Here is a 27,807-nt window from a genome sequence, read left to right on the forward strand (position 1 = left end):
CTCCTACTGTGAGCAAGCTCTTTGCAGTGGGAGTGGCCAAACTGTTTTTTCTTTCTTTTTTTTAACCCATGTGACCAGTAAACAAGGGTTTAATAGTCCCATTATTCCTTCTCACTTGTTACATTTCTAATCCTGTGGAGAACAGAGAAGAAGTAAAATTCCAAAGGTAGGTGAAATCTGATGTACATTCCCAAACAAGAATTCTTCAGGTAACATTTTTCCTTTCTCTTTGTGGAATCTCATATACTGATATGAAATGAAGTATGATATATATATATATGTGTATATATATACATTTACTATATTTCATATATATCATATTTCATATATGTATATATATATATATATATTTATATTTATATTTATGCCAGTACAAGGCATCAGCTGCTGGAGTATTTGCTAATTTTTTTCCCGCTTGGCAGAGGGATTGAGTCAGCTTTTGGGATGAGACTGAGGTTGGAAAATCTGTTAAGTTTTATGCTTGGACAATGTAGCATCTTCAAGAAGAGTTTGAGGTAACTTATAGTAAAAGACATATATAGAAAAAAGTTATTAAAATGCAAATGGAAACATAAAAAGAAATAGAAAATCAAAGTGATGAAAGAGAGGAGAGAAGAAAAAAAATGCTGTCTACAAGGACTAATAGAATTACTATGAATATTAAATTTGGCCTTAAACTTCTAAGATAATATACAGAACTAGATAATTTAAAAATAATCAATAGTATACTATTTACTTAGAAAAGACAAAATCTTTCCTGGTACTAAATGCATGACAGGATTTATCATGTGGGATCTTGCACAGTGTATAGATGCACAGTGTTCTTGATAAGAATTTTATAACAAACACAGAAGTGATTTTCTTCACACTGTTTGTTTTCTTCTTCTCTTTTTAATAAAAGCGGTATTTTTATTTTCCTAATTTGAGTTGAGAACGCACAGGTGGATGGTTCAATGAATTTTCACAAAATTAGTACTTCTGTTAACAGCCACACAGGTCAAGTAATAGAATATTATGAGCACTGTAAACAGCTCACTAATACCTTTCTCAATCATGGACCCCTACTTCCTCCCCAAAGGTAACCAGTAATCTTTTGTAGCAACCTAAATTAGTTTTGTCTCTTTAAAACTTTGTGTAGATGGAATAATATAGTATGTGTTCTTTTGTGTCACAATATTATGTTTATGAGATTCATTCATGTAATTGTGTGTAGCTATAGTTTGTTTTTGTCACCGTATAGCATTCCATTCCATGAGCATATCTCAACTTATTTATCCATTCTACTCTTTGTGCATGTTTGGGTTGTTTCCAGGTTTTGGCTATCACAAATAATGCTGCTGCAAACCCATCTTATGGTGCACATATTGTGTTGTTGTTGTTTTTAAATACCTAAAATGGAATCTATGGGTATAGGGAAGGTGGGTCTTTATCTTCAGTAGATAATGACAAACTGGTTTTTTCAGATTGATTGAATAAATTTACTCTTTCAATAGCAGTGCTTAATTGTTCTTGCCAACACTTGACATTGTCAGCCTTTTTCAGTTAAAACATTATGGTGGGTGCATAGTGGCATCTAACTGTGATAAACAATTGTTGGCTTGAGTATGTCAACTGAAAGAAAAACACACAATGTAAGAGCTGTGAGTTGAATTTATTCAAGGTCTTACTGAGGACGACAGCCTGGGAGACAGCCTCTCAGATAGCTCTGAGGAACTGCTCCAAAGGGGTAGGGGGAGAAGCCAGTATATGTATGATTTTGGCTAGGGAATGTGTGCAGTCAAGCATACATCTTGGTAACAGGTTACTACTAATCATGAGGATCAGATATCTCAGTTAATGATTTTAGTGCTTTTCTCTGTAGGAGAAGATGCAAGAATCTGGGTTCATTAAAATTTTCCCCCCTGAGATATCTCTGTCTATCTAAGGCATCTGTTTTTCCAAAGCATAGAGTGCCTTATCACATTTTTCATCCTGAATTCTTTTCAGGGTGTACTGCCGGTCAGTGACTGCAGAGGTGGGCAACATTCTTTGTTTTAAAGTAACACCTAGTCTGTATGCCCAATGTGAGAACAAAGAATGTCATGATGGATCTATCGGTCCATGAATCCATGTGCTGTTTATAGACTCACTCTTAGGATCAGTGACTAGACTGGAGCTTATAGACAAGCCCAGGTCTGAAGATTTAAAAGAAGGGAGTAAAAGCTATTCTTTACTTTGCCATGTGCTATAGAGAGTGCAGAGAGAGAAGTCCTCTGCTTGAGACTGAAGAAAGGGTGAACCAGGATGGCCCAACGTCGTGATAAAAAGCAGATAGAAATGACTAAGGATGTTGCTATACCTGGAGTTGCACATATTGTGAAAAAGTGGAAGTGGTAGGGCTCAGGGAGAAAGGCCCAGAATGGCAATAATAAAACAACAACTAGGGCTTCCCTGGTGGCACAGTGGTTGAGAGTCCGCCTGCCGATGCAGGGGACACGGGTTCGTGCTCCGGTCCGGGAGGATCCCACATGCTGCGGAGCGGCTGGGCCCGTGAGCCATGGCCGCTGGGCTTGCGTGTTCGGAGGCTGTGCTCCGCAACGGGAGAGGCCACGACAGTGAGAGGCCCACGTACCGCAAAAAAAAAAACAACAAAAAAACAAGAACCACCAAAATAATGCTAATAATATCTAACAATTACATAGTACTTTACACGCGTTAACTCATTTAACTCTCCCAACAAATCACTGAAGGGTTCTTTTCCCATTTTGAAGATGAGCACACAGGTAGAGAGGTTAATTCACTTGCCCAAGGCCACACAACAAGTAAATGGTAAAGCCTGATTTGAACCCAAGTAATCTGGCTTCAGAATCCATGCTCATATTTCTATGTTATCCACAAAGTCAGGGTTAGGGGCAGGGGAACTCATGCAGAGAGATTCTTAGAAAGGAATAAAAGGAAAAGTAGGCAGGGAATTAGCCAAGTAGTCTCATTGGTATCATAACAGACTCCAGAAAAAGTGTTCCGAGAAATGGAATATGTTCTGCACTGTTGCTGAAGAGGAAAGTCATGGAAGCCTGAAACACCTCCAGGTTTGCATATGAGAGTCTTCAGCACACCCCAAGTGCAATGACTAGGTGGGGAAGCCCAGTTTAGCAGACAGCCTAAAGCACTGAGGATTGCCAATCTCCTTAGGACTTTCCCTTGGTTTTCCCTTTCATTTTCACACCCATGTCAGGTCTTTTTGGTTGCTCTACTGAGAGTCAGACGACATAGTATCATGGCTAGTTTCTGTTGGGTTTCCAGGTTGTAGAGAAACCAATCAGGGGTAGTAGTCAATATTAACATTTCTAATATCCATACCAATGGCTTGTGACCCTATGTTCACCCCAGATTCCAAGGTAACCAGAGAGGTCAATTCATGGGGCCCCAAAGCTTCCTGCTTCCTCTCTAGGGCCCCGTCACTGACCAAGACCTGGGCTGGTGAGGATGGGATCTGGAGACTGATGATGGGGAGGGAGGAACAGAGAAGGGACACCCTGGTGGGTGCTTAGGCAGAGATTAAGCCATCTCTGCTTCCTCCTGGAGCCCCTGGACACTTCCTACTTCTCCACACCTTTTTATACCTTTCTTTCCTCTTCCCCTAGACTCTACTTTTTTCCCCATACTTACATTGCCCCATCCACAAAAATAAATACCCTTCCTTTGGAGAAGAGCTCACTCTGCTAAGTGGGGAGAGCAGAAAGGGAATCTCAGGCTGGGGGATGGCCAGATGACCTCTATAGTTCATTGTAGATAGTCCCAGGATGAAATCTCCAAGACAGAATGGGCCAATGACGTCACTGTTGGTAAAGAAAAGTCTCAGGGGAAACACCTACAGAGTCATGTTTGGATTTGAGGATCTTCATCCCAAGGAGGTGGCTCAGTGAAGACACCTGCTAAGCAGAGCTCAGCTCTCAGTATTGCCCATCTCTCTGAGGCCTCTCAGGCTTTCCCTTTCTTTCTCCCAACCTCCTTCAGGTGGTTCTAGTTGTTCAGCCTCAGGACTGATGACACAGGGGGATTTTTCCCCACATCTTTGCAAACACTTGTTATCTCTTGTCTTTTTGATAACAGCCATTCTAACATGAAGTGATAGGTTTGATTTGCATTTCCCTGATGATTAGTGATGTTGAGCATCTTTTCATGTACCTGTTGGTCATTTATATGACTTCTTTAGAAAAATGTCCATTCAGATCCTCTGCCCATTTTTTGATTGGATTTTTTTTTGCTATTGAGTTTTATGAGTTCCTTATATATTTTGGATATTAACTCCTTAACAGATATATGGTTTGCAGATATTTTCTCTCATTCTATAGGTTGCCTTTTCATTTCACTGACTGTTTCTTTCATTGTGCAGAAACTTTCTAGTCTGATGTCCCACTTATTTTTGCCTTTATTGCTTTTGCTTTTGGTGTCATATCCAAAAACATTGTTGCCAAGACCGATGTCAGGGAATTTTTCCCTGTGTTTTCTTTTAGGAGTTTTATGGTTTCAGGTGTTACATTTAAGTCTTTAATCCATTTTGAATTAATTTCTGTGAGTGGTGAAAATAGGGTCCAATTTCCTTCTTTTATGTGTGAATATTCCACCACCATTTATTGAGGAGATAATCCTTTCCCCACTGGCTTCTTTGTCAAATATTAGTTGACCATATATGTGTGGGTTTATTTCTGGGCTCTTGATTCTGTTCCATTGGTCAATGTGTCTATTTTTATGCCAGTACTATATTGCTTTGATTACTGTAGCCTTTGTAGTATAGTTTGAATTCAGGAATTGTGAAGTCTCCAGCTTTATTCTTCTTTCTCAGAATTGCATTAGTTGTTCAGGGTCTCTTGTGGTTCCATAAGAATTTTAGGATTGTTTTTTCTATTTCTGTGAAAAATGCCATTGGAATTTTGATAGGGATCATATTGAATCTATAGATGGTTTGGGTAGTATGGACATTTAACAATATGAATTCTTGGGACTTCCCTGGTGACACAGTGGTTAATAATCCACCTGCCAATGCATGGGACATGGGTTCAAGCCCTGGTCTGGAAAGATCCCACATGCCACAGAGCAACTAAGCCCGTGTGCCACAACTACTGAGCCTGCGCTCTAGAGCCCGTGCTCCGCAACAAGAGAAGCCACCGCAATGAGAAGCCCTCGCACCACAACGAAGAGTAGCCCCCACTCACTGCAACTAGAGAAAGCCCACGTGCCGCAGTGAAGATCCAACACAGCCATAAATAAATAAATAAATAAATAAATAAATAAATAAAATTAAAAAACCCAAAAACTAATATGAATTGTTCTGATTTATGAATATGGGATATCTTTCCATTTGTTTGTGTCTTCTACAGTTTCTTTAGTCAAGTCTTGTAATTTTCAGTGTATAGTTCTTTCACCTCCTTGGTTAAATTATTCCTAAGTATTTTATTGTTTTTGATACTATGGTAAATAGAATTTTTCTTTTTCTTTTTCAGATAGTTCATTGTTAGTGTATAGAAATGCAACTGATTTTTTCTGTGTTTCTTTTTTTAAAACCTGAAACTTTACTGAATTATTTCATTAGTTCTAACAGATTTTTGTGGAGTGTTTAGCATTTTCTATGTACAAGACCACAGTATCTGCAAATGGAGACAATTTTACTTCTTCCTTTCTGATTTGGATGCCTTTTATTCTTTCTCATTCCTGATTGCTCTAGCTAGGGCTTCTAGTACTACATTGAATAGGAATGGTGAGAGTGGGCACCTTGTCTTTCTTGTTCTTGATCTTAGAGGAAAAAGCCTTCAGTCTTTAACCATTGAGTATGATGTTAGCTGTGGGCTTGTCATATATGGCCTTTATTATGTTGAAGCATGTTCCTTCTATACCCAATTTGTTGAGAGTTTTCATCCTGAAAGGATGTTGAATTTTGTCAAATGCTTTTTCTGCATCTATTGAGATGATCATATGATTTTAATCTTTCATTCTGTTAATGTGCTATATCACATTTATTGATACATTCTTGTGTATATTCAACCATCCTTGCATCTCAGGGATTTTAAACTGGGAATTTTCCTAGGACTATCCCATCTAATTACTAGGTCCTAGGACATCTGCCTCTTGCTTATTTCAAATTCTTCCCTTCCTGCTCATACCTGTTTCATGTTCAACTCTTCTGCCTCCTGTCTGTCTTTGCTCAGATGTTGCTTTCTCAGTGAGGCCTACTCTGATCACCATATTTAATGCTGCAAACTGCCCCCCCCCCTCAGCCCTCTTGATCCCCCTTACTCTGCTATTTTTCTTTTTTTTTTGGTTGTGAGGTGTGGCATGTGGGATCTTAGTTCCCCGACCTGGGATCGAACCCATGCCCCCTGAAGTGGAAGCGTGGAGTCTTAACCACTGGACCGCCAGGGAAGTCCCTGCTTTTCTTCTTTTTTCCAAAGTGCATACCGTCTTTTTTTTTTTGCGGTACACGGGCCTCTCACTGTTTTGGCCTCTCCCGTTGTGGAGCACAGGCTCCGGATGCGCAGGCTCAGTGGCCATGGCTCACAGGTCCAGCTGCTCCACGGCATGTGGGATCTTCCTGGACCAGGGCACGAACCCGTGTTCCCTGCATCAGCAGGCAGACTCTCAACCACTGCGCCACCAGGGAAGCCCTGCTTATAACATATTTATTATGTCTATTTTATTTATTTAAAAACTTTATTGAGGTATAATTCACACATACAATTCACCCATTTAAAGTATACAATTCATTAGCTCTTAGTATATTCACAGAGTTGTGTGACCATCACTACAATCAATTTTAGAACATTTTCATTACTCCCAAAAGAATTCCCTTACACTTTAGCAGTCACCCTCCCTATTTTCCCCCAACTCCCCCAATCCAGTCCTAGGCAACCACTCACCTACTTTCTGTTTCTATAGGTTTGCCTATGCTGGAAATTTCATATAAATTGAATCATACAATATGTGATCTTTTTCAACTAAGCATAATGTTTTCAAGGTTCCAGTGCAGCTATACCATTTTATGTTGCCATCAGCAGTATATGAGTGGTCAGCACCTAACAGTGCCTGGCACATAGTGGGTGCTCAAAAAATGTTGATTGAATGCATAAATGACAAAATTGAGGACACAATCTACATTTTTTATTTTTGTCTGCGTTGGGTCTTCGTTGCTGCATGCAGGCTTTCTCTGGTTGTGGCGAGCAGGGGCTACTTTTTGTTACAGTGCATGGGCTTCTCATTGCGGTGGCTTCTCTTGTTGCAGAGCACGGGCTCTAGGCATGTGAGCTTCACTAGTTGTGGCACATGGGCTCAGTAGTTGCGGCTCGTGGGCTCTAGAGTGCAGACTCAGTAGTTGTGGCTCACGGGCTTAGTTGCTCCGTGGCATGTGGGATCTTCCCGGACCAGGGATGGAACCCGTGTCCCCTGCATTGGCAGGCGGGCTCTCAACCACTGTGCCACCAGGGAAGTCCTACATTCTTTGGTATGCCAACCAAGGGCTTTCATGATCAGGCCCCTACCTGTCTTTCCAGCATCACCTTTTGCTACTCCATGGCATATAGCCTTATAAACCTCTGTGCCGTCTCCCATCCTGTTCCTGCTGCCTGAGGTATGCTTCTCTTCATTCTGCTTAGTGCACTGAGCTTCTGTTCACCTCTAATGCTACCCCTTCCGTGACACCTTAGGCAAAAATAAGCACTTTCTCTTGTTGTCCTTTCCACATTTTCTTAATAATTTATTTCTGTTTTTATATCCCCTACTAGTTCTGTGAGCTCCTTAAGGGTAGGCACTAGGTTACGCTCATCTCTGTATTCTCAGCACTTACCCAGAACTTGGTGCAGATTTGATGTTTAATAACTGCTTGTTTCGGTGAACGAGCAGAGGAAATAGCAAGAGCAAAGCCCTAGAGGCCAAAATACACTGGCAGGTTTGAGAAACAGTGAGTTTCCTAACTAGACTGCAAGCTGACATTTGTGAGATGGACTATAGTGGAGGGCCTAGAATCACCTGGTGAGGAGTTTATCCTGTATTTGGTGGACCACTAGGGACTGCTGAAAGGGAATGGCATGACAGGGCTTGAGAAAAATTCATCCAGCAGTGGTGTGTAGAATGAACTGGAAATGGGGAGATAATTTAGGAGGCTTTAGGCCAGGTAAGAAGAGTGAAGGTAAAAACCAAGGTAGAATGTAAGGAAGGGCAGAGATGTAAGAGATAATATTAAAGAATCTCTAGGGTTTGGAATGTGACTGAATATGATGAGTGAGGATGTACCAGGTTCCAGGCAGAATGGTCAGGGTGAGGGAGCACAGTCTTGCCTTACTCTTGCTTCTCTGTGTCTTCATGAAGTTAGACACTTTCTAAATATCTATAGAGAAGGAAAAAATGTGTAGAAACACTTACTATGTATTATATTATAGTTGCTACTTTCAAGAAAAAGAAAAATAATGCAGCAAATAAAATGGTGATGTACAACCATAGTTGATCAATTGGGTACAGTGGCACCATTTTCTGAATATATATTAAAAACAAACAGGCTCTTCCAGAAGTGGTAACTGTTTATTCAGTTCAACTATATACTGGACCAAAGCCCTGAAGTAGGTCCTGTGTATAAAGATGAATCGGTCACAGAACTACCCCAGGAGTACCAGTCCAGTTGGAGAGATGAGCTACACAGGAGAGGTATGAATAGATTGTTATGGGAGAGCAGACCTGCTGTTGATAATTCAGAGATGGCTTTATATGGAGGAAGTGTGATTTGCTGAGTCTTGCAGGACAGGTAGTCTACTGACATGCATAGATAAGCAAGAAGGGCATTTCAGGCAAAGGGAATGGTGAGACCACAGATCTGGAGCGTGGAAAGAGCAGGGCATGAATAAATGGAGAGCAGCAGGCTGTTTGGTTTGGATGGAACATAGGCCATGTGAGTGGGAGGAGTGGGAGATAAGGTTGAGGCCCAATCATGGATTAAGATGATTTAGATTTTATTTAGTAGGTTGGATGCTTTTCAGGTAGTCACATCACCAGAGCTGTGCTTTAGGAAAATTAACCAGACAGCACCATGTAGAGGAGAGGGGAAGGGACTGACGCTGTGGGGATGGTGAGAAGGCTTCTATGATAGGCCAAGCAAGAGGTACTGAATGTTGAAGGCTTGAACAATGGATGTGGCCATAGGAATGAAGGGGAGGGGACAGGTGCTCCAGATACTAGAGAGCTAGACTCTATAGCCTCTTCTCCTGAGGGAATGCATGGGGCAATGAAGAGGAAGTGTCAGAGCCTTAAGACTAAAAAGTAATACAAATAGAAATTGGGGATACTGGAGGAGAAACAGTTTTAGGAGAAAATATGATGTGTTCTATCTCGGATATATTGAGTTTCTTGCTACACAGCTGGCTGGAGAGTACTTAAGGAAATTAGAAATACAGGACAGAACCTCAGAAAATGGTCAGGTCAAGGGATATAGATATTTGAAATAGTCAAGGCATCTGCAGGTATTTGATTAATGTTCACTTTTGGCTCACGTTTTGGGATTCTGCCTGGCCTGGCATATTTCTTCTGCAGGTTTAGTCTTCTTGCTCTGTGATGGTTGAATAGTAGTAATACCCAGAGAGGGTGTGGGTTCCAAGCTTCTTCCTAATGGGGGAAATGGATTTTCATCTTTGACTGGCATCAGGAAATTACCCTTTTAGTCAGTAAACAAGCAGGATGAAGCTCTGTTACTACATTGCACCAGAGAATGACAGTTGGGCAGAACAGAGGCAGCTGGCTAGAGAACACAGAGCTCTCAGATTGGAGAGAGCAGAAAGCTTGGGGGAGGGGAGAGAATAGGGAGGTGGGGGGAGGGGGAAAAGGAGAGAAAGAGAAGAGGAGGGAGGGAGTATTAAATGTCTCTATCCACTGTTTTCTCCCCTTCACTGCCTCCTATAATTTTATTCCCCTATACCCTTAACAGTTCTGGACCCAATTACAACAAGCAATTCTCTGTAACATCAGCTAGATGTCCCACAATTCAACTCAGTTCTGACACTAACTACCAGGAGACAGCATCAGATTCCACAGGTCAAGGGTTCAGTCCTACAAGACTACCCTCTTCACCCCTCACTTCAGACACCAGTTGCAAGCCCAGATTATCATCTGTGCTTCTGACGGACTAGCTATAGATTGGAGGATCCAACAACCCCATCCTTGGGTTCGATTAATTTGCTAGAGTGGCTAACAGAATTCAGAGAAACATTTTACTTATCTGATTACTAGTTTATTAAAAAAGCATACAACTCAGGAGCAGCCAGATGGAAGAGATGCTTAGGGCAAGTTATGGGGAAAGGGTGCAGAGCTTCCATGCCCTCTCCAAGTACACCACTTTCCCTGAATCTCCATGTGTTCACCTGGAAGCTCTCTGAACCCTGTTCTTTTTGGTTTTGATGAGGCTTCATTACTTAGGCATAATTGATTTAAATCATTAGCCATTAGTGATTGAACTCAATCTCCAGCCCCTCTCCTCTCCCTGGAGGTGGGACTGAAAGTTCTAACCAGTTCGGCCCAATGTGGGACTCTACTGGCAATCTTTGCTCCAGGACCCTCATTAGCCTAGCTGAGACTTTCTCAGGGCTGAACTGTAGTTAAAGTTTCTTCCTTTTAATTCCTTCCTTCTTCTCTCTCTTCTTTCAGAGGTGTCAGACATGTATTGGCACCTATTCCTACACTTTCCCCCTTTATTCTCTATAAGTTGTTTCCTTCAGTGAGTCCCTTGCCTGTCTAGTTCTGTCTTGGCATCTGAACCGACACACAGGGATATTGACAGGACCTGCCTTATGGGGCTGTTGTGAGAATTCAATAAGTTAATATATGTGAAATGCTTAGAACAGGGCCTGATACACAGCAAGTGCTATGCAAGCATGAGCTGCTTTTTGTTTTATTTTATTATGCTTTAGATCTCAAGTTATATTTTACTCTCACTAGGAAACTTCTCAGATCTCCCTGGACTGGCTTGGAAGCCTCTCCTGTATGCTCCAACAGCATCCTGCCCTTACTTCTATTGTGGTTGGCCCTCCATATCTACGAGTTTTGCACCTGCAGATTCAACCATCCACAGATCAAAAATATTAGAAAAAAAATTTCCAGAAAGTTCCAAAGGGCAAAACTTGAATTTGCTGCATGCCAGCAACTATTTACATAGCATTTACATTGTTTTTATAACTAATTATCGATACATAGCATTTACATTGTGTTTACAACTATTCCATAGCACTTAGATTGAATTAAGTATTATAAGTAATCTAGAGATGATTTAAAGTGTACGGCTAAAACACCATTGTAAAGCAATTATACCCCAATAAAGATGTTAAAAAAGAAAAAAAGTGTACGGGAGGATGTTCATGGGTTATATGCAAATACTATGCCATTTTACATAAGGGATGTAAACATGTTCAGATTCTGGTATCTGTGAAGGGTCCTGTAACCAGTCCTCTGTGGCTACCAAGGGATGACTGTATATTGCATCGTTTTCTTGTCAGTCTTTACACTTAGACTGTGAATTCAATGAATAATGGAACCTTGTTTTGTTCACTTGTGTGTATCAGTGCCTAACATCATGTCTGACTCATAGTAGATGTTGAATTGATGTTTGTTGAATGAAAATGATGGTTCAGTGGAGGCTTAACAGATGAGTATTATTTGTCAAGTGGATGAGAGCTGGGAAAGAAGGAATTGTAGAGAGAGTTGTATGCTGAGGCATGAAAAGCCTGTACTGTGTGGAGTACTGCAGGGTGCTTGTTGTGACTAAAGAGTAGGGTGCAAAAGAGGTGTGGTAAAAGAGAAAGCTAAGAAGGAAATCAAGGGCCAGAGCACTGGGAGGACCTTAAAGCCAAGCTAAGGTAGGCATTGTGTAGGCCTTATGATGTCCTAGTGGGCCCACACCCATCTTTGACCTCTGCCTATGACTTTATGAGTCATATGTTAGTTCAGCCAACTATAGATTGCCCCAAATGGTGGATGTTTCTCTAGAACTACGTATAGAAAGGTAGGCATCTCTGAACACTCATTTCAATAATGCATCTGATTGGTCTATATTTACAAACTGCTTTGGCTGCAATGTCTCACCCAAACTGCTGGGTCTCTTAACTAATCTCTTTGCCTTCATCACACCCCTTCCTGTTTAATCCATCCTCCACTCCCACTGTGAGACAGATCTTGCTAAAGCTAACTCTGGACATTAGTCTTCAGTTTAATACCTTCTAATGGCACACCCTTTTTGCCTATAAGATAACCTCCAGATTTCTTAGTGTGACCCACAGGACCCTTCCTAGTCTGGCCCTTCACTACCTCATCTTCCATTTCTTCCTTCGTGTGCTCTCTGCATCATCTGAACTTCTCACAGGTATCAGGAAGTTTTATGCTGCTCACCACTCCATTCATGTACACACTATTGCTGCCTGGAATGTCCTTTTATCCTTGTCCACTTTTTTTTTTTTAGAATTTTATTTATTTTTTTATACAGCAGGTTCTTATTAGTTATCCATTTCATACATATTAGTGTATATATGTCAGTCCCAATCCCCCAATTCATCACACACACCCCCACCCCCGCCACCCGCCTTGTCCACTTTTTGAACTCTTAACTATTTTGTTGGAAGTAGTTCCAAAATCACTGCCTCTGTGAATCCGTTTCTAACTTCGCAGGCAGTGGGTCACCCTCCTTTATAGTCTCATTAGACTGTATATACTTCCGTTTGGCACCTACCACATTGCAGTGCATTTGTTTGGTTACTTCCCTGACTCCCCCCTCTAGACTGTGGCTAGAGGGTAGGACCAAGTATTAGTTAATACAGAGTCCCAGCACTTAGTGCAATGCCTGGCACATAGTCAATACTCAGTAAATACTAGTGAAAGAAAAAAGGAAGGAATAAAATGAAAGCTCTTTTTCTTTTCTTTTTTTAAAAAATTATTTATTTTTGGCTGCGTTGGGTCTTCGTTTCTGCGCGCGGGCTTTCTCTAGTTGCGGCAAGAGAGGGCTACTCTTGATTGCAGTGCGCAGGCTTCTCATTGCAGCGGCTTCTCTTGTTGCGGAGCACGGGCTCTAGGTGCTCGGGCTTCAGTAGTTGTGGCACGCAGGCTCAGTAGTTGTGGCGCACGGGCTTAGTTGCTCTGCAGCATGTGGGATCTTCCTGGACCAGGGCTTGAACCCGTGTCCCTGCATTGGCAAGCGGATTCTTAGCCACTGCGCCACCAGGGAAGTCCCTCTTCTTTTTCTTTCGAAGGAGGTCCCCTCACCATGTGGCTGTACCTGGCGGTCCTTGTGGGCCTGTACTACCTCCTGCGCTGGTACCGGGAGAGGCAGGTGGTGAGCCACCTCCAGGACAAGTTTGTCTTCATCACGGGCTGTGACTCGGGCTTTGGGAACCTGCTGGCCAGGCAGCTGCACCTGCGAGGCTTGAGGGTTCTGGCTGCGTGTCTGACGGAGCAGGGGGCCGAGCAGCTGAGGAACCAGACATCAGACAGGTTGGAGACGGTGATCCTGGATGTCACCAAGACTGAGAGCATCGCTGCGGCCACTGAGTGGGTGAAGGAGCGTGTGGGGAACAGAGGTATGGAGAAGTATTTTTTCTTTCATTTACTTAGGAATGAAGATGTTAAAGTTTTATGTGTATATATATATATTATATATATATAATCTCAAAAGCAGGGCTTGAAAAGCTGGCTTTGTCATTTGAAGGACAGTTGTGATCTTCTGCAGTGTTTCATTTCCTTAACAATGTAACATTGAAAAATGAACCCAGTAGATTTGAGGCTGTTATCTCACCTTGCAAGTGGAGTGTTTACAACCGCAATTCTTTATGTCTGAAGAATTTTCAAGGTGTTCTTAAGAATCTGATTCTTCTACTATCTAAAATATAGACATCTGATTCTTCTACTATCTAAAATATAGACATCCCTGGAAGTCAGCCTTTGGTCTTTTATTTTATTTTATTTTATTTTTGCGGTACGCGGGCCTCTCACTGCTGTGGCCTCTCCCGTTGCGGAGCACAGGCTCCGGACGCGCAGGCTCAGCGGCCAGGGCTCACGGGCCCAGCCACTCCGCGGCACGTGGGATCCTCCCGGACCGGGGCATGAACCCGCATCCCCTGCATCGCCAGGTGGATCCTCAACCACTCCGCCACCAGGGGAAGCCCTATTTTACTTTTTGTAATTAATAGACTGTATTTCTTAGAGCAGTTATAGGTTTATAGAAAAGTTGAAAAGTACAGAGTTCCCATATACTACCCCCCTCTTACAGTTTCTCCTGTTATTAATATCTTGCATTGGTGTAGTACATTTATTACATTGATAAACCAATATTGATACATTATCATTAACTAAAGTCCATAGTTTACATTAGGATCCACTTTGTGTTGTACGGTTCTATGGGTTTTGCCAAGTGTAAACTATCCCATATCTACCGTTATAGTACAATAATGTAGAATAATTTCAGCGCCCTAAAAATCCTCTGTGCTCCACCAATTCACCTCCTCTGCTCTCCCCACCTCCCCCCAAACCTTGGCAACTACACAGCTTTTTACTGTTTCCATAGTTTTGCCTTTTCCCAAATGTCATGTAGTTGGAATCATATTGTATGAAGTCTTTTAGACTGGCTTCTTCCATTTAACAATATGCATTTCATGTCCCTCCATGTTTTTCTGTGGCTTGATAGCTCCTTTCATTTTATCACTGAATAATATTCCATTGTAGGTACCACAGTTTGCTTATCCATTCACTTACTGAAGGACATCTTGGTTGGTTTTAATTTTTGGCAATTATGGGTAAATCCTCTTTTCTAAGTTTCATTTTCTCTGGATATTATCCAAATCCTCTTTGATCCCCTTCTTTTTCCTCCACTTGTTTTATGATTCAATAGATCCTGATAATTGGACCCCCTAAATATATATTCATCCTAGGAGTTGCAAACTAGTAATAAAATTGTTTTGTTTGGATTGAGGAATGTTTTTTTTTTTAATTTACTTTAAATTAGAAAGTTGACTTTAAAATATTCCTCCTACCTGAGGATGTTCTTGACTCTAGAGTCAGGTGTTACGGGTAGTTATAGACTCTGTGCTGTGCACAGTGGTTTATTTCTACTGTATTGTTATTATTATTTTTATTGTTTTCCCATCTGTTAGAGAGTGTGCTCCTTGAGGACATGGACCTCTCTTACCCATTATTGTATTTCCAGTTTCCAACATATTGTCTGGTACATGTTAAGGGCTCAACAAATGTTGAATGGACCTTAGTTACCCATAGTTTAACCTATTACCTTTTTGTCCTTGATTTCTAAATTATTTCTTCCCTGAATTCCCAACTACTTGCTGGCTTTCTCATCTGGAAATTCTGCTGGAACCTCAAACTCACCAAATCTAAAGGAGGAAGGACTCTTATTATCTCATCTCCACCAAATCTTCTTTTCTTTTGGTCCTTGGGGCCAATTCTTCCCTCCTCCCCCCAACACCAGAGCTCAAGATAGGCAGTTTTACTTTCAGTCCTTTGAAAGTCCTCTCTATCTCTATCACTAAAGTGATAGTGTAGCCATTTAGGATTCCAGTTTAATGCAGAAAGTGTCTTTTATTAGACTCCCTACCTTAGGTGGGCCCTGGGCTTCATGTCTTCTTATTGTATGTGTTTTTTGATGCTATAAATACTAAAGTTCAAAGTCACACTGGTTGGCAAATTCCCTCGAATCAAAAGCTAGCGTCAGGGTTCTGTTTATTCTCTCTGGATTTGTGCCTTCTCTTAGTTTTTGGCCTGAACTTCCTTTACTTTCTTAGTGATAGATGTGTTTAAGAAGATTGAAAAAATATGTTTTGTCTAGCATTTTTAGTTGTCTTCAGCAGGAAGATCGATCAAGGTAGAAGTCTGTCGTTTTTGTGTGAAACTGAACTGCTTTGATTTTTATTGTTTCAGGGCTCTGGGGTCTGGTCAACAACGCAGGCGTTTTTCACCCACATGGCTACACTGAGTGGCTGAAGATTGAGGCCTGTATGGATACCCTCAAAGTGAACCTCATTGGTTTGATAGAGGTGACCTTGAGCATGCTTCCCTTGGTAAGGAGAGCACAGGGGAGGATTGTCAATGTCTCCAGCATTCTGGGAAGAATTGCTTTCTTTGGAGGAGTCTACTCTTCCACCAAGCATGGAGTGGAAGCCTTTTCAGATATTCTGAGGTAACTCTCAAGTTAAAACAAAAGCAACTACTGATCACTTAAATATGTCTTAGACACCATGCTAGTCACTTTCACCTACATTATCTTTTTTCTTAATTTTTAAAATTAAAAACAATTTTATTTTTGGCTGCGTTGGGTCTTCGTTGCTGCGCGCAGGCTTTCTCTAGTTGCGGCGAGTGGGGGCTACTCTTCGTTGCGGTGTGCGGGCTTCTCATTGCTAGGGCTTCTCTTGCTGCGGAGCACAGGCTCTAGGCACGCAGGCCTCAGTAGTTGTGGCACGTGGGCTCAGTAGTTGTGGCTTGCAGGCTCTAGAGCGCAGGCTCAATAGTTGTTGCGCACGGACTTAGTTGCTCTGTGGCATGTGGTATTTTCCCGGACCAGGGCTCGAACCCGTGTCCCCTGCATTGGCAGGCAGATTCTTAACCACTGCGCCACCAGGGAAGTCCCAGCAGGTGGATTCTTAACCACTGCGCCACCAGGGAAGCCCTCATCTGCATTATCTTATTTCATCACTTCCAAAATCTGATGTGTAGGTATTATTACTAGTCTGTTTTATACAGGAAACTGAGGCTCAGATTTTGGTATCTTTCTCAAAGTTCAGCTGCAACGACCATGATTTGGCAGACCTGTGTTTTGACCCCAAGTCTCTGTCTACTGTCACCATATCACATTTTAACTCTCAAGGTTTATCCTTAAGAAAATTTCATTTCTGGAGAGAGGATGACTGTCTTCTTTCCTCCTTAAAGTAAACCTGTCCTCGTTTCTTCACAGTGACTCTTTCTGGTGCTCATCTGCTTCTAACTAACTTTTTCCATCCCTTTACTCTGTATATCTTTTCTTTTTTTTTTTTTTTTTTTTTTTTTTGGTACGTGGGCCTCTCACTGTTGTGGCCTCTCCCATTGTGGAGCACAGGCTCCGGACGTGCAGGCTCAGCGGCCATGGCTCACGGGCCCAGCCGCTCCGCGGCATGTGGGATCTTCCCGGACCGGGGCACGAACCCGTGTCCCCTGCATCGGCAGGCGGACTCTCAACCACTGCGCCACCAGGGAAGCCCTGTATATCTTTTCTTTATCTAATAGCTTCTTTTCTTTCTTATAGCTTCAGTTTGCCACAATCCCTAATTGCCCTGCCTCTACCTCCTGGTTTTTAAAAATACATCATTTCAGCTTCATGTCCCTCTATCAGCTGCTCTTTCTTATTATAGTCCCCCTTATATTTTAATTTCTGAGACAGAGATTCCTACTGGCTGAGTTCATTTTTTGTGTGCCGGGTGACACCGCATCATGTGATATTTTTTGCACTTATTATGTGTCAGACACTGTTGTGAGTATTTTCCATCTAATAAATCATTTAATTTTCATGGCAACCCAATGAGGAAGGAATTATTTTATCTTTATTGTGTTGACTATATCTAGGGAAACTGAGGCACAGAGGTTCAGTAATTTGCCAAGGCCATATAGGTAATAACAGGCAGAGTCACTGTCTAGCCCTGAGAGGGGCTCCCCTCCCATCAAGTACCATTCCTGGTCCAGTCAGCTATAGACATGAGGGTGCAGTCACATGGTACAAAATAGTGCTGCACAGACTCTCCCTTAGCAGGGGCTGACTCTAGGGCAGTTTCACTTGGAAATGAGCTATAAATATTATAGGCACCATGTATTAGCTTCCTATGGCTGCTGTAATAAATTACCACAAGTAATTTATGGTATATGGTGTCCTACAACAACACATATTTATTCCCTCACAGTTCTGGAGTCTAGAAGTCTGAAATCAGTATCACTGGGCTAAAATCAGTTGTTGACAGGGCCATGTTCCTTCCGGAGGCTCTAGGAGAGAATTCATTACTTGCCTTTTCCAGCTTCTGGTGGCTGCCAGCATTCCTTGGCTTGTGGCCACATCACTCCAATCTCTGCTTTCATGATCATGCTGCCTTCTCTTCCTCTGTTGGTCTTCAAATCTACCTCTGCCTCTTTTATAAGGATAGTTGTGATTGCATTTAGGATGCACCCAGATAATCTGGCACAGTTTTCCTATCTCAAGATCCTTAACACAATCAAACTTGCAAAATCTTTGCCACATACGGTAATATTTACAGGTTCCGGGGATTAGGACCTGATATCTTTGGGGGCCATTATTTAGCCTATCACATGCCATGACTGGTATATATCTAATACATTGTGCATATATTATCTGCTCAGGAAGGGAATAGGGAAATAACTGTGGACACTACATGAGTTGTTACTATGTGGCAGGCACCTTGTCTGGCTTTCTGCCTACCCAACATCCTGTCTATTTCCACAGGGCTGCTGCCTTCTGATTTACTACCACTCATGACTCTTGGACTCCTTGACCCATTCCCAGACCAAGAACAAAGATATGCCCTTCCAACCTTTAAATCACTAATTCCTTTAGAAAATTCCAGTTTGCCTTAATTGTGCTAAGGATTAAACAGGAAAAGGAAGTTTTGCCCCACATTTGAACTGGAGTTTTAGAGGGGCTGGAGATGTTGTGGCGTGTTGGGAATCTGTGAGAAAGCTGCAAGGGGAGGTGCAATGTAGAGAGCTGAAGCGCCCCTGGCTTGCGTAGCCCCTCCTTCTTCCCCAGCATGCACAGGCACCTGGAGAATCATTTTCTGAAGCTCTGACTTGGAAAGTTTTAGGTTTTGGTTTGATAAGGGAGGCTTTTCCTTTAGAGCAGTGGTTCTTAACTTTTAGCATGCCTCAGAGCCACCTGAAGGGCTTGTTCAAACAGATTATTGGCTCTCACCCCCAGAGTTTCTGACTGTAAGTTTGGACTGGGGCTCAATAATCTGCATTTCCAACCAGCTCCCAGATGCTGATGCTGTTGATCTGGGGTCTACACTCTGAGAACCACTCACGGCTTTAGAGACTCATGATGCTTTATGTTTTACATTCTTATGGACCATGGTTCCAAACATTTCTCCTTGACATCAGCTTGGGCTTCATCTTCTCGAACAAGGCTGCTTGAACCTCTAGATCAGGGAGCACCCCTCATCACTGTCCCCGGAGTACTGAGAGAATACCTCTCACATGGTGCGCCATGTCATCTTACTTTACTTGGTGAAGGCAGCACTTAGCACAGTGCCTGGTACATACACAGCTCCTGATAAGTATTTTTGGAACTGTTTTTTTGAACTAACCCGAATATTCTGGAATGACCAATGGCCTGTTATTTTAATGCCCACATCATATTCCACTAATGGTCTCTTGCTGTCTTTGAACACACTGTAATTTTGCACAGCCCCCTGTGCTCTGTGTGCAGTTTCTGCTGCCTGGTATTCCATTCCACCTCTTTCTTCACTGGGAAATTTCCTCTTTATCCTTCGAAGCTCAACTGAAACATTTTCTCCTCACTGAAGCCTTCTCTGACTCCCTCAGAAAATCTATATCCTCCTCTCTACTTATGTAGCCCCTTGAATACCTCTCCTTTAAATTCTTTTGAACTGTATTGCAATTATTTGCTTACTTGTCAGACTCACCCACTGTGAGCTTTTTGGGGTGGTGAACAGAGTCTTAATTTACTGAGGTTGTGCATGTAAAACACTTAGCACAGTAGATTCCATAAAAATGCTAATTTTCTTTATTATTCTTTGTAGTTTTCATATTTCCAGTGTATAGCACATGGTAGAAACTTAATGACTCTGTTAAATGAGTGGGTGTGGGATTGAATGGTTATGGTAGTTTGTATAATCATGTCCCAATTGTTGCATCTAGGGATGTTTAAAATTTTATTTTTTTCCTTTCCATTTCTTTATTCTTTAAAATATTCAGTAAAGGTGTTTTTATAACTATTTTTTGTTTTGTTTTGTTTTTTCCCTGAGAACGTTGAAATTGTGGTATCTTTCAATCAGAGGAGTTAACTTGAGGATTTCTTTTTCCTAGGCGTGAGCTTCAACATTTTGGGGTGAAAATCAGCATAATTGAACCCGGCTACTTCAGAACAGGAATGTCAGATTTGCAGAAGTCCTCAGAGGCAGCGAAACAAGTCTGGAAAGATGTCCCTGTGCATATTAAGGAGTCCTATGGACAGAAGTTTTTTGATACCTGTGAGCTTTTCTTTTGATGGTATAATGGATGACCTTGCATGAGAAGGACAAAGAGGGTTGGTGGAGAATGATTGGTAGATCTTCTGAGAAAAAAGCTCCTTAAACAAAGCCTTCCCAGGACAAGAGGGGTTCAGGAAGGTCCCAGTGCCTTCATGGTTGGCTTGGTGATGGCTGTTGTGGCTGAGGAAGAGGCCATATAGGCAGCCTAGGGCCAGGGCCTGCCCTGCCTTGTCACCTGTGAGCCTGGCCACCTGCACACCAGGGAGGTATTACATGGTTAGAGGCATGGAGCCTCTGGGTCTTGGGAGGGGGTGCCCTCCACAGTTTGTCAGGACTGGTGTGGGGGCCTGCTTAACTAAAGTTCAGCCTTCAATATTATCTACCCTTTGGGTAACAGCCTAGCCACAAACTCCACGTTTTATTGTGAGGGGAGGGAGGGTATATATAGGTGGGGAGAGGTAAGTGAGTTAGGACCGGATTTGCAGGGCCCTATTGGCCATTCGCAGAGGCTAGACCTCATGTGCAGGCCTTGGGAGCCTGGCAGGAGTGAGATGGTTTAATTTCGTGTAAGAATGCCATTCTGATGATCTGGAGGAGGAGGCAGTTTTGGGGGAACAGGGAAGGCAGTCCACTAAGTAGAATTAAGTCATGCACACTGTGTGGGTCTGCACCTTCCTGGGGGGAAGGGATGCTTTTTCTTCACACAGAGAAGTCAGCAGCTTGCCAAGGGCAAAGGGAGCAGCTCTCTTTTCCCTTTCACAAAAAGGCCCCGTGGTGGGTAGCAGTAGTCCTGTGCTTGGCTTTGGGTGATATTGCGGTACAGAGAAAAGAAGGGGGATGTGCAGACAGAAGATTCCCGACCTACAACCCTGTCTTCTAGGTGCATCAGGCGTAAGAGGGTCACCATCAACAAAGGGGAGAGAAATTGGAACAAGGAAAAGCTAGCTGACAGCAAACTTCCTCAGCCTCTCAGAACTCAAGCTAGAGAACTACAGTTCCTAACATGTCAGGGGCACAGCCATTGTTCTAAGCTCTTCTCCACCTAAAGTTTTAAACTATTAGGGAATTCGTTTCCCCTTGCGAGTACATGTAGTTTGGCAATAGAAATCAAAGGAAAATAGAATTTACTAAGAAGTGACAATATGTAAAAGGAGAGATATATGTATTTCATGATTTAAGGAGTTGAAATTGTTCATATACTTGTCCATGGATCAGAATAATCTAGATCAGTGCTGTCCAACAGATATATGAGAGCCACATATGTAATCTTAAATTTTCTAGTAGCTACTTTCTAAAAAAGGAAAAGAAACAGGTTAAACAAATTTTAATAATACATTTTATTTAAGACCGATATATCCAAAATACTATCATTTCAACATTATCAATATAAAAGCTATTAATAAGATATTTTATATTCTTTTTCCTATTAGTCTTTGAAAATTGGTGTGTATTTTACACTTATAGCACATCTCAACTTGCATGCTAAATTTTCCTAGGAGGTACTTCTTCTGTATTTGGATTAATACAATTTATGGTTACCAGCAGCATTATTCATAAGAGCCCCAGAGTGGAAACAGTTGATGTCCATCGACTGTTGAATGGGTAAACAAAATGTGGTATAGCCCCACAATGGAATATTACTTGGCAATTAAAAGAAATGAAGTACTGATCCATGCTATGACAGGATGAACCTTGAGAACATTTTGCCCCTGAAAGAAGTCACAAAAGACCACAATGTATGATTCTATTTACATGAAGTGTCCAGAAAAGGCAAGCCATAGAGACAGAAAGTAGATTGGTTGTTGCCTAGGGCTGGGTGGGTTGGCAGGAAATGGGAGTGATTGCTAATGGGTATGGGGTTTCTTTTTGGATTTTGATGAAAATGTCCTAAACTTAGATTGTGGTGATGGTTGCACAACTCTGGATATACTAAAAGTCATTGATTTGTATACTTTAAATGGATGGTTTTTATGAATGTGAATTATCTCAATAAAGATGTTAAAAATTTTCCAGTTGAAAAAGTAGATTCACATACCTATATTGTTCCAAACATACTTAAAAGTTTTCCAATAACAGAATTGAGTTTTAAAATTAAAATCAATTAAATTAAAAAATTCAGTTTTCAGGGAATTCCCTGGCAGTCCAGTGGTTAGGACTTGGCGCTTTCACTGCTGGGGCCCGGCTTCAGTCGCTGGTCGAAGAACTAAGATACCGCAAGCTGTGCTGCGCAGCAACACCTCCCACCCCCCCAAAATTCAGTTTTCAGTCATGCTAGCTGTATTTTAAGTGCTCATTAGCTGCATGTGGCTAGTGGCTGTTATATTGCGAAGCACAGGTCTGATTGGCCTAATCCTTGTGGCAATTAAATGTAATTAGACTTCTGTGACTGCATGCAACAGGATCTTAAAAATATAAGCAATAAGATTGCTGACCACCATTTTTCTTTTTGTATACAGATCACGATCTCCTGAAACAAGGGATGTTGAGTTGTAGCACAAACCTGAACCTGGTTACTGACTGTATGGAACATGCCCTGACATCTGTTCATCCCCGCACTCGATACTCAGCTGGCTGGGATGCTAAATTTTTCTTCATCCCTCTATCTTATTTACCTACATCACTGGCAGACTACATATTGACTAGATCTTGGCCCAAACCAGCCCAGGCAGTCTAAAGAAAACGGGTTGGTGGCTCTTGAAATGAAGAAGACAAAAATCTGAAATTGATTGTTAGTGTCCCAATAATCTTCATGTGTCATCTATACTTTTTGTAACAATAAACTTTCTTGCCTAAACTCATTTATCTGGCACCATCAGAGAACCAATAGGTTTTTATTCCAGATATCCAAAGCTTACACCTTTAGGTGATAAATCTTTACCATTTTAACCATTTTTTGATGATAGTATTTCCAAAAGGCATCAATCTTCCTTGCCCTATTAAACAGAGTAGACCAGAAACAATTTAGCTTGTTTTGATGTTATTTTTTAATGTAAATGAATAGCTGTTCTGTGCTGTGATAAACTATTGCTCAAGGACTATTGAGAAATGTGGATCTGTTCATCCTTAACTTGAAATGGGTCTATACTTTGGTACTTCTAGTAAATGTTTAATTTTGTTTTCTCCTCCCTATTTGCCAGCTGTTTTGGGATATATTTCTTCCTTATTTAAAAAGAAATGATTTTTAATTTTTTTTTTTTTTTTTTTTTTTTGCGGTACGCGGGCCTCTCACTGTTGTGGCCTCTCCCGTTGCGGAGCACAGGCTCCGGACGCGCAGGCCCAGAGGCCATGGCTCACGGGCCCAGCCGCTCCGCGGCATGCGGGATCCTCCCGGACCGGGGCACAAACCCGTGTCCCCTGCATCGGCAGGCGGACTCTGAACCACTGCGCCACCAGGGAAGCCCATGATTTTTAATTTTTAAATCAAAATAATATACACATACATAGTTAAAAATTCAGTTAATACTCAAAAGCTTAAAAATGAAAGCACAACAAACAGTTCGCCACCTTCATTGCTGTTCCTCAGACGTGAATGCTTTTGACTTTTAGCTATTTTTTCTGGTATTTACTGCTATATTTCTGAATAATATACTTCATACTGTTTTTCTTGATTTATTAATTTTAGATATTCTCAATTAACTTCCTGTTAGGGTAAATGAGAATTTAGCTTTTTACACCACTTTCCTGACCATTTCCTTTATCCCCATATTTCTAATATAATTTTTATCACATTTCAGTTAAATTAATAGTGTTTGCATTATTAGCATGTGATTTTTTTTGTTTTTCTTGGAGTTAATTATTACCTTTCTTTTTCTTTTTTTTTTTTTTGAGCCATGCTGAGGCTTGTGGGATCTCAGTTCCCCGACCAGGGATTGAACCCAGGCCATGGCAGTGAAAGCCTGGAATCCTAACCACCAGAGAACTCCCTACCTTGCTTTTTTATTTGCATAATTTTTTATTCACTTTAATTTTTTCACCTGTTTTCTCTGATTTCAGAATACTTTCAGTAGCATTCTTTAGATAGTTAAATGGATCATAGAATTATCCATTCCATTTCAACTGATCCAATACAGGATCACACTTTGATTTAATTTTCATGTCCCTGTACTCTAATTTATAATAGTTTCTTAATGTTTTTTTAAAACTTTTTATTTTATATTGGAGTATAGCCAATTAACAATGTTATGATAGTTTCAGGTGCACAGCAAAGGGACTCAGCCATACGTATACATGTATCCATTCTCCCCCAAACTCCCCTCCCATTCAGGCTGCCACATAATATTGAGCAGAGTTCCCTGTGCCATACAGTAGGTCCTTGTTGGTTATCCATTTTAAATATAGCAGTGTTTACATATTGATCCCAAACTCCCTAACTATCCCTTCCCCCAGCCCTTCCCCCTGGTTTCCTTTGCTGTGCAAAAGCTTGTAAATTTGATTAGGTCCCATTTATTTATTTCTGCTTTTATTTCTATCGCCTGGGAGACTTACCTAAGAAAACGTTGCTATGATTGATGTCAGAGAATGTTTTGCCTATGTTCTCTTCTAGGAGTTTTATGGTATCATTTATAGTCTTTTTTTTTAAATTACTTTAAAATTTATTTTTATTTTTGGCTGCATTGGGTCTTCTTTGTTGCACGCGGGCTTTCTCTAGTTGCAGCGAGTGGGGGCTACTCTTCATTGCAGTGTGCAGTCTTGTCATTGCAGTGGCTCCTAGGTGCCATTGCAGAGCACGAGCTCTAGGCGTATGGGCTTCAGTAGTTGCAGCATGTGGGCTCAGTTGTTGTGGCTCGCGGACTCTAGAGCGCAGGCTCAGTAGTTGTGGCTCATGGGCCTAGCTGCTCTGCAGCATGTGGGATCTTCCTGGACCAGGGCTCAAACCTGTCTCCCCTGCGTTGGCAAGTGGATTTTTAACCACTGTGCCACCAGGGAAGTCCCTATAGTCTTATATTTAAGTCTTGAAGCTATTTTGAGTTTGTTTTTGTGTATGGTGTGAGGGAGTGTTCTAACTTCATTGATTTACATGCAGCTGTCCAACTTTCCCATCACTACTTGCTGAAGAGACTGTCTTTTCTCCATTGTATATTCTTGCTACCTTGTCGGAGAATAATTGACCATAGGTGTGTGGGTTTATTTCTGGGCTCTCTATTTTGTTCCATTGATCCATATGTCTGTTTTTGTGCCAATACCATGCTATTTTGATTACTGTAGCTTTGTAGTATTGTCTGAAGTCTGGGAGGGTTATGCCTCCAGCTTTGTTCTTTTTTTTTATATATAAATTTATTTATTTTGTTTTTTGGCTGCGTTGGGTCTTCATTGCTGCATGCGGGCTTTCTCTAATTGTGGCGAGTGGGGGCTACTCTTTGTAGCAGTGCACGGGCTTTTCATAGCGGTGGTTTCTCTTGTTGCGGAGCACAGGCTCTAGGTGTGTGGGCTTCAGTAGTTGTGGCTCGCAGGCTCTAGAGTGCAGGCTCACTAGTTGTGGTGCACGGGATTAGTTGCTCCGTGGCATGTGGGATCTTCCCGGACCAGGGCTTGAACCCATGTCCCCTGTGTTGGCACGTGGATTCTTAACTACTGCACCACCAGGGAAGCCCCACTCAGGCACTTCTTTTTATCTAAAGTCCATATGTTATCAAGAAAATAGACATTGGAGATCATCTGAAGCATAGTGTCACCATCAAAGTTTTGGTGACAAACTTCCAATAGGCCTGACCCAGATATCTTGGAAAAGCTGTCTCATCAGATGTCATCTGCTTCAATTCCAGGAAATCTTTACTTTTAGGTCACCAGATGATGTACAGGTCCAGTCAGTGTTTGGTGCTTTCTTTCTTTCTTTTTTTAAAATAAATTTTTACTGGAGTATAGTTGCTTTACAATGTTGTGTTAGTTTCTGCTATATAGCAAAGTGAATCAGCTGTACGTATACATACATCCCCTCTTTTTTGGATTTCCTTCCCATTTAGGTCACCACAGAGCACTGAGTAGAGTTCCTTGTGCTATACAGTAAGTTCTCATTAGTCGGTGCTTTCTTTAAGTGTGTCACATGAATCCAAGAGTCTTTTCCTTGGGGTTCAGTGGCACAAGGGTTGGTTAGCAGTACCTGATAGGGGCCTCTCCAACAAGGTTGAAGAGAGTTCTTCTGGAGATGTCTTTTGCTATAGATGAAATCTCCATTTTGCAACTTGTGATGCTTAAGGTCTTCATCCTCCTGAGAGTCCACTGTGAAAAGACTCCTCTAACAAAACATGGCCTTTTTTTTTTTTTTTTTTTTTTTTTTGCGGTACGCGGGCCTCTCACTGTTGTGGCCTCTCCCGTTGTGGAGCACAGGCTCCGGACACGCAGGCTCAGCGGCCATGGCTCACGGGCCCAGCCGCTCCGCGGCATGTGGGATCTTCCCGGACCGGGGCACGAACCCGTGTCCCCTGCATCGGCAGGCGGACTCTCAACCACTGCGCCACCGGGGAAGCCCAACATGGCTATTTTTAATAGAAACAATTAGGCCTTTGCAATACTGGAGTTTCTCTCCTTTTATCAGTTGTGGGTCAAAAGAAGCAGGAGCCAAGTGTGTTTGGCATCCTGTACTATCTCAAAGGGTGAGACTTTATGAGTTCCGGAAGTGGTGGATCTGAAATAAGAAGGACCAGTGTCAATGCTTTTGGCTAAGGTATTTGGAAGGCCTCTACAAATTTTGCCAAATAAGTCTTAATAATGTTGTTGGTGCATTCAACTAAACCAGAGGATCGAGGGTGGTAAACACAGTAAAAGTGTTGTAAAACTGGCCAAAGAGTGCAAACTTGTCAAAGTACCTGGCCAGTAAAATAGGTTCCTCAATCACTATGAAGTTTGAGAAGAGTTCCCCAGGTAGGGGTAATCTTTTCCAAATGGAATTTAGCCACAGAAGCGGCAGTAGCCTGCTTGCAAGGGAAGGCTTCAATGCAGTGTGAAAACATACAGATCATGACTAAAACATATTTATATCCATTAGACACAGGAAGTTGTAGGAAATCCATTTGCCTACAAATGTAGGAAAATCCATCAAAAGAAGTTGCAGTAGCACACCTAGCACAATATTTGCCATTGTCACCTTTTAAATAAGAACCAGCAGTGAACCACAAGAAGTCAGTGTTACCTAAAGGAACTTCCTTTAGATCATCACAAAGAGTGAGAAGATGATCTGTCAGCATTAAGGAATTGTGAGAGGGACTTCCCTGGTGGCGCAGTGGTTAAGAATCCACCTACCAATGCAGGGGACAAGGGTTCAAGCCCTGGTCCGGGAAGATCCCACATGCCGTGGAGTAACTAAGCCCGTGCGCCGCAACTACTGATCCTGCGCTGTACAGCCCACATGCCGCAACTGCTGAAGCCCGCGTGCCTAGAGCCCATGCTCTGCAACAAGAGAAGCCACCGCAATGAGAAGCCTGCACACTGCAACGAAGAGTGGCCCCCGCTCGCTGCAACTAGAGAACGCCCAGCAACGAAGACCCAAGGCAGCCAAAAATAAAATATAAATAAATAGATAAATTAAAAAAAAAAGAAGAAATTGTGAGGGACTTTGTTGGCAATGGAG

General features: G+C 41.9%; 1 protein-coding gene across 3 annotated transcripts; it reads left to right on the forward strand.

Moving 5' to 3' along the window:
* LOC309969148 (17-beta-hydroxysteroid dehydrogenase type 6) lies at window positions 1-27,780 on the forward strand. 3 transcript variants are annotated; one of them, XR_014326615.1, is made up of 6 exons: window positions 3-166; window positions 13,245-13,571; window positions 15,919-16,177; window positions 20,080-20,243; window positions 22,700-25,011; window positions 25,048-27,780. XR_014326615.1 is itself a non-coding variant. In XM_082850762.1 (5 exons), the coding sequence occupies exons 2-5, from the start codon at window positions 13,259-13,261 to the stop codon at window positions 22,915-22,917; spliced, it is 954 nt and encodes a 317-aa protein (XP_082706888.1). In that variant the 5' UTR covers window positions 1-166; window positions 13,248-13,258; the 3' UTR covers window positions 22,918-25,023. The 3 variants fall into 3 exon arrangements, 2 of the variants coding, with proteins under 2 accessions (XP_082706888.1, XP_082706887.1); XM_082850762.1 differs by lacking the exon at window positions 25,048-27,780 and having other exon boundaries at window positions 1-166; window positions 13,248-13,571; window positions 22,700-25,023; XM_082850761.1 differs by lacking the exon at window positions 25,048-27,780 and having other exon boundaries at window positions 22,700-25,023.
* Window positions 27,781-27,807: the final 27 nt, after the last annotated feature.

This window comes from Leucopleurus acutus (assembly GCF_964270905.1).
Source record: "Leucopleurus acutus genome assembly, chromosome: 11".
NCBI classification, from domain to species: domain Eukaryota; kingdom Metazoa; phylum Chordata; class Mammalia; order Artiodactyla; family Delphinidae; genus Leucopleurus; species Leucopleurus acutus.

Excerpts from the sequence above, each read along its gene's own strand:
- LOC309969148 (XM_082850762.1), top strand. The coding sequence starts at position 13,259 with ATGTGGCTGTACCTGGCGGTCCTTGTGGGCCTGTACTACCTCCTGCGC. Across the intron at positions 13,572-15,918 it reads GGAGCGTGTGGGGAACAGAG|GGCTCTGGGGTCTGGTCAAC; the intron begins GTATGGAGAAGT and ends TTATTGTTTCAG. Across the intron at positions 16,178-20,079 it reads GCCTTTTCAGATATTCTGAG|GCGTGAGCTTCAACATTTTG; the intron begins GTAACTCTCAAG and ends TCTTTTTCCTAG.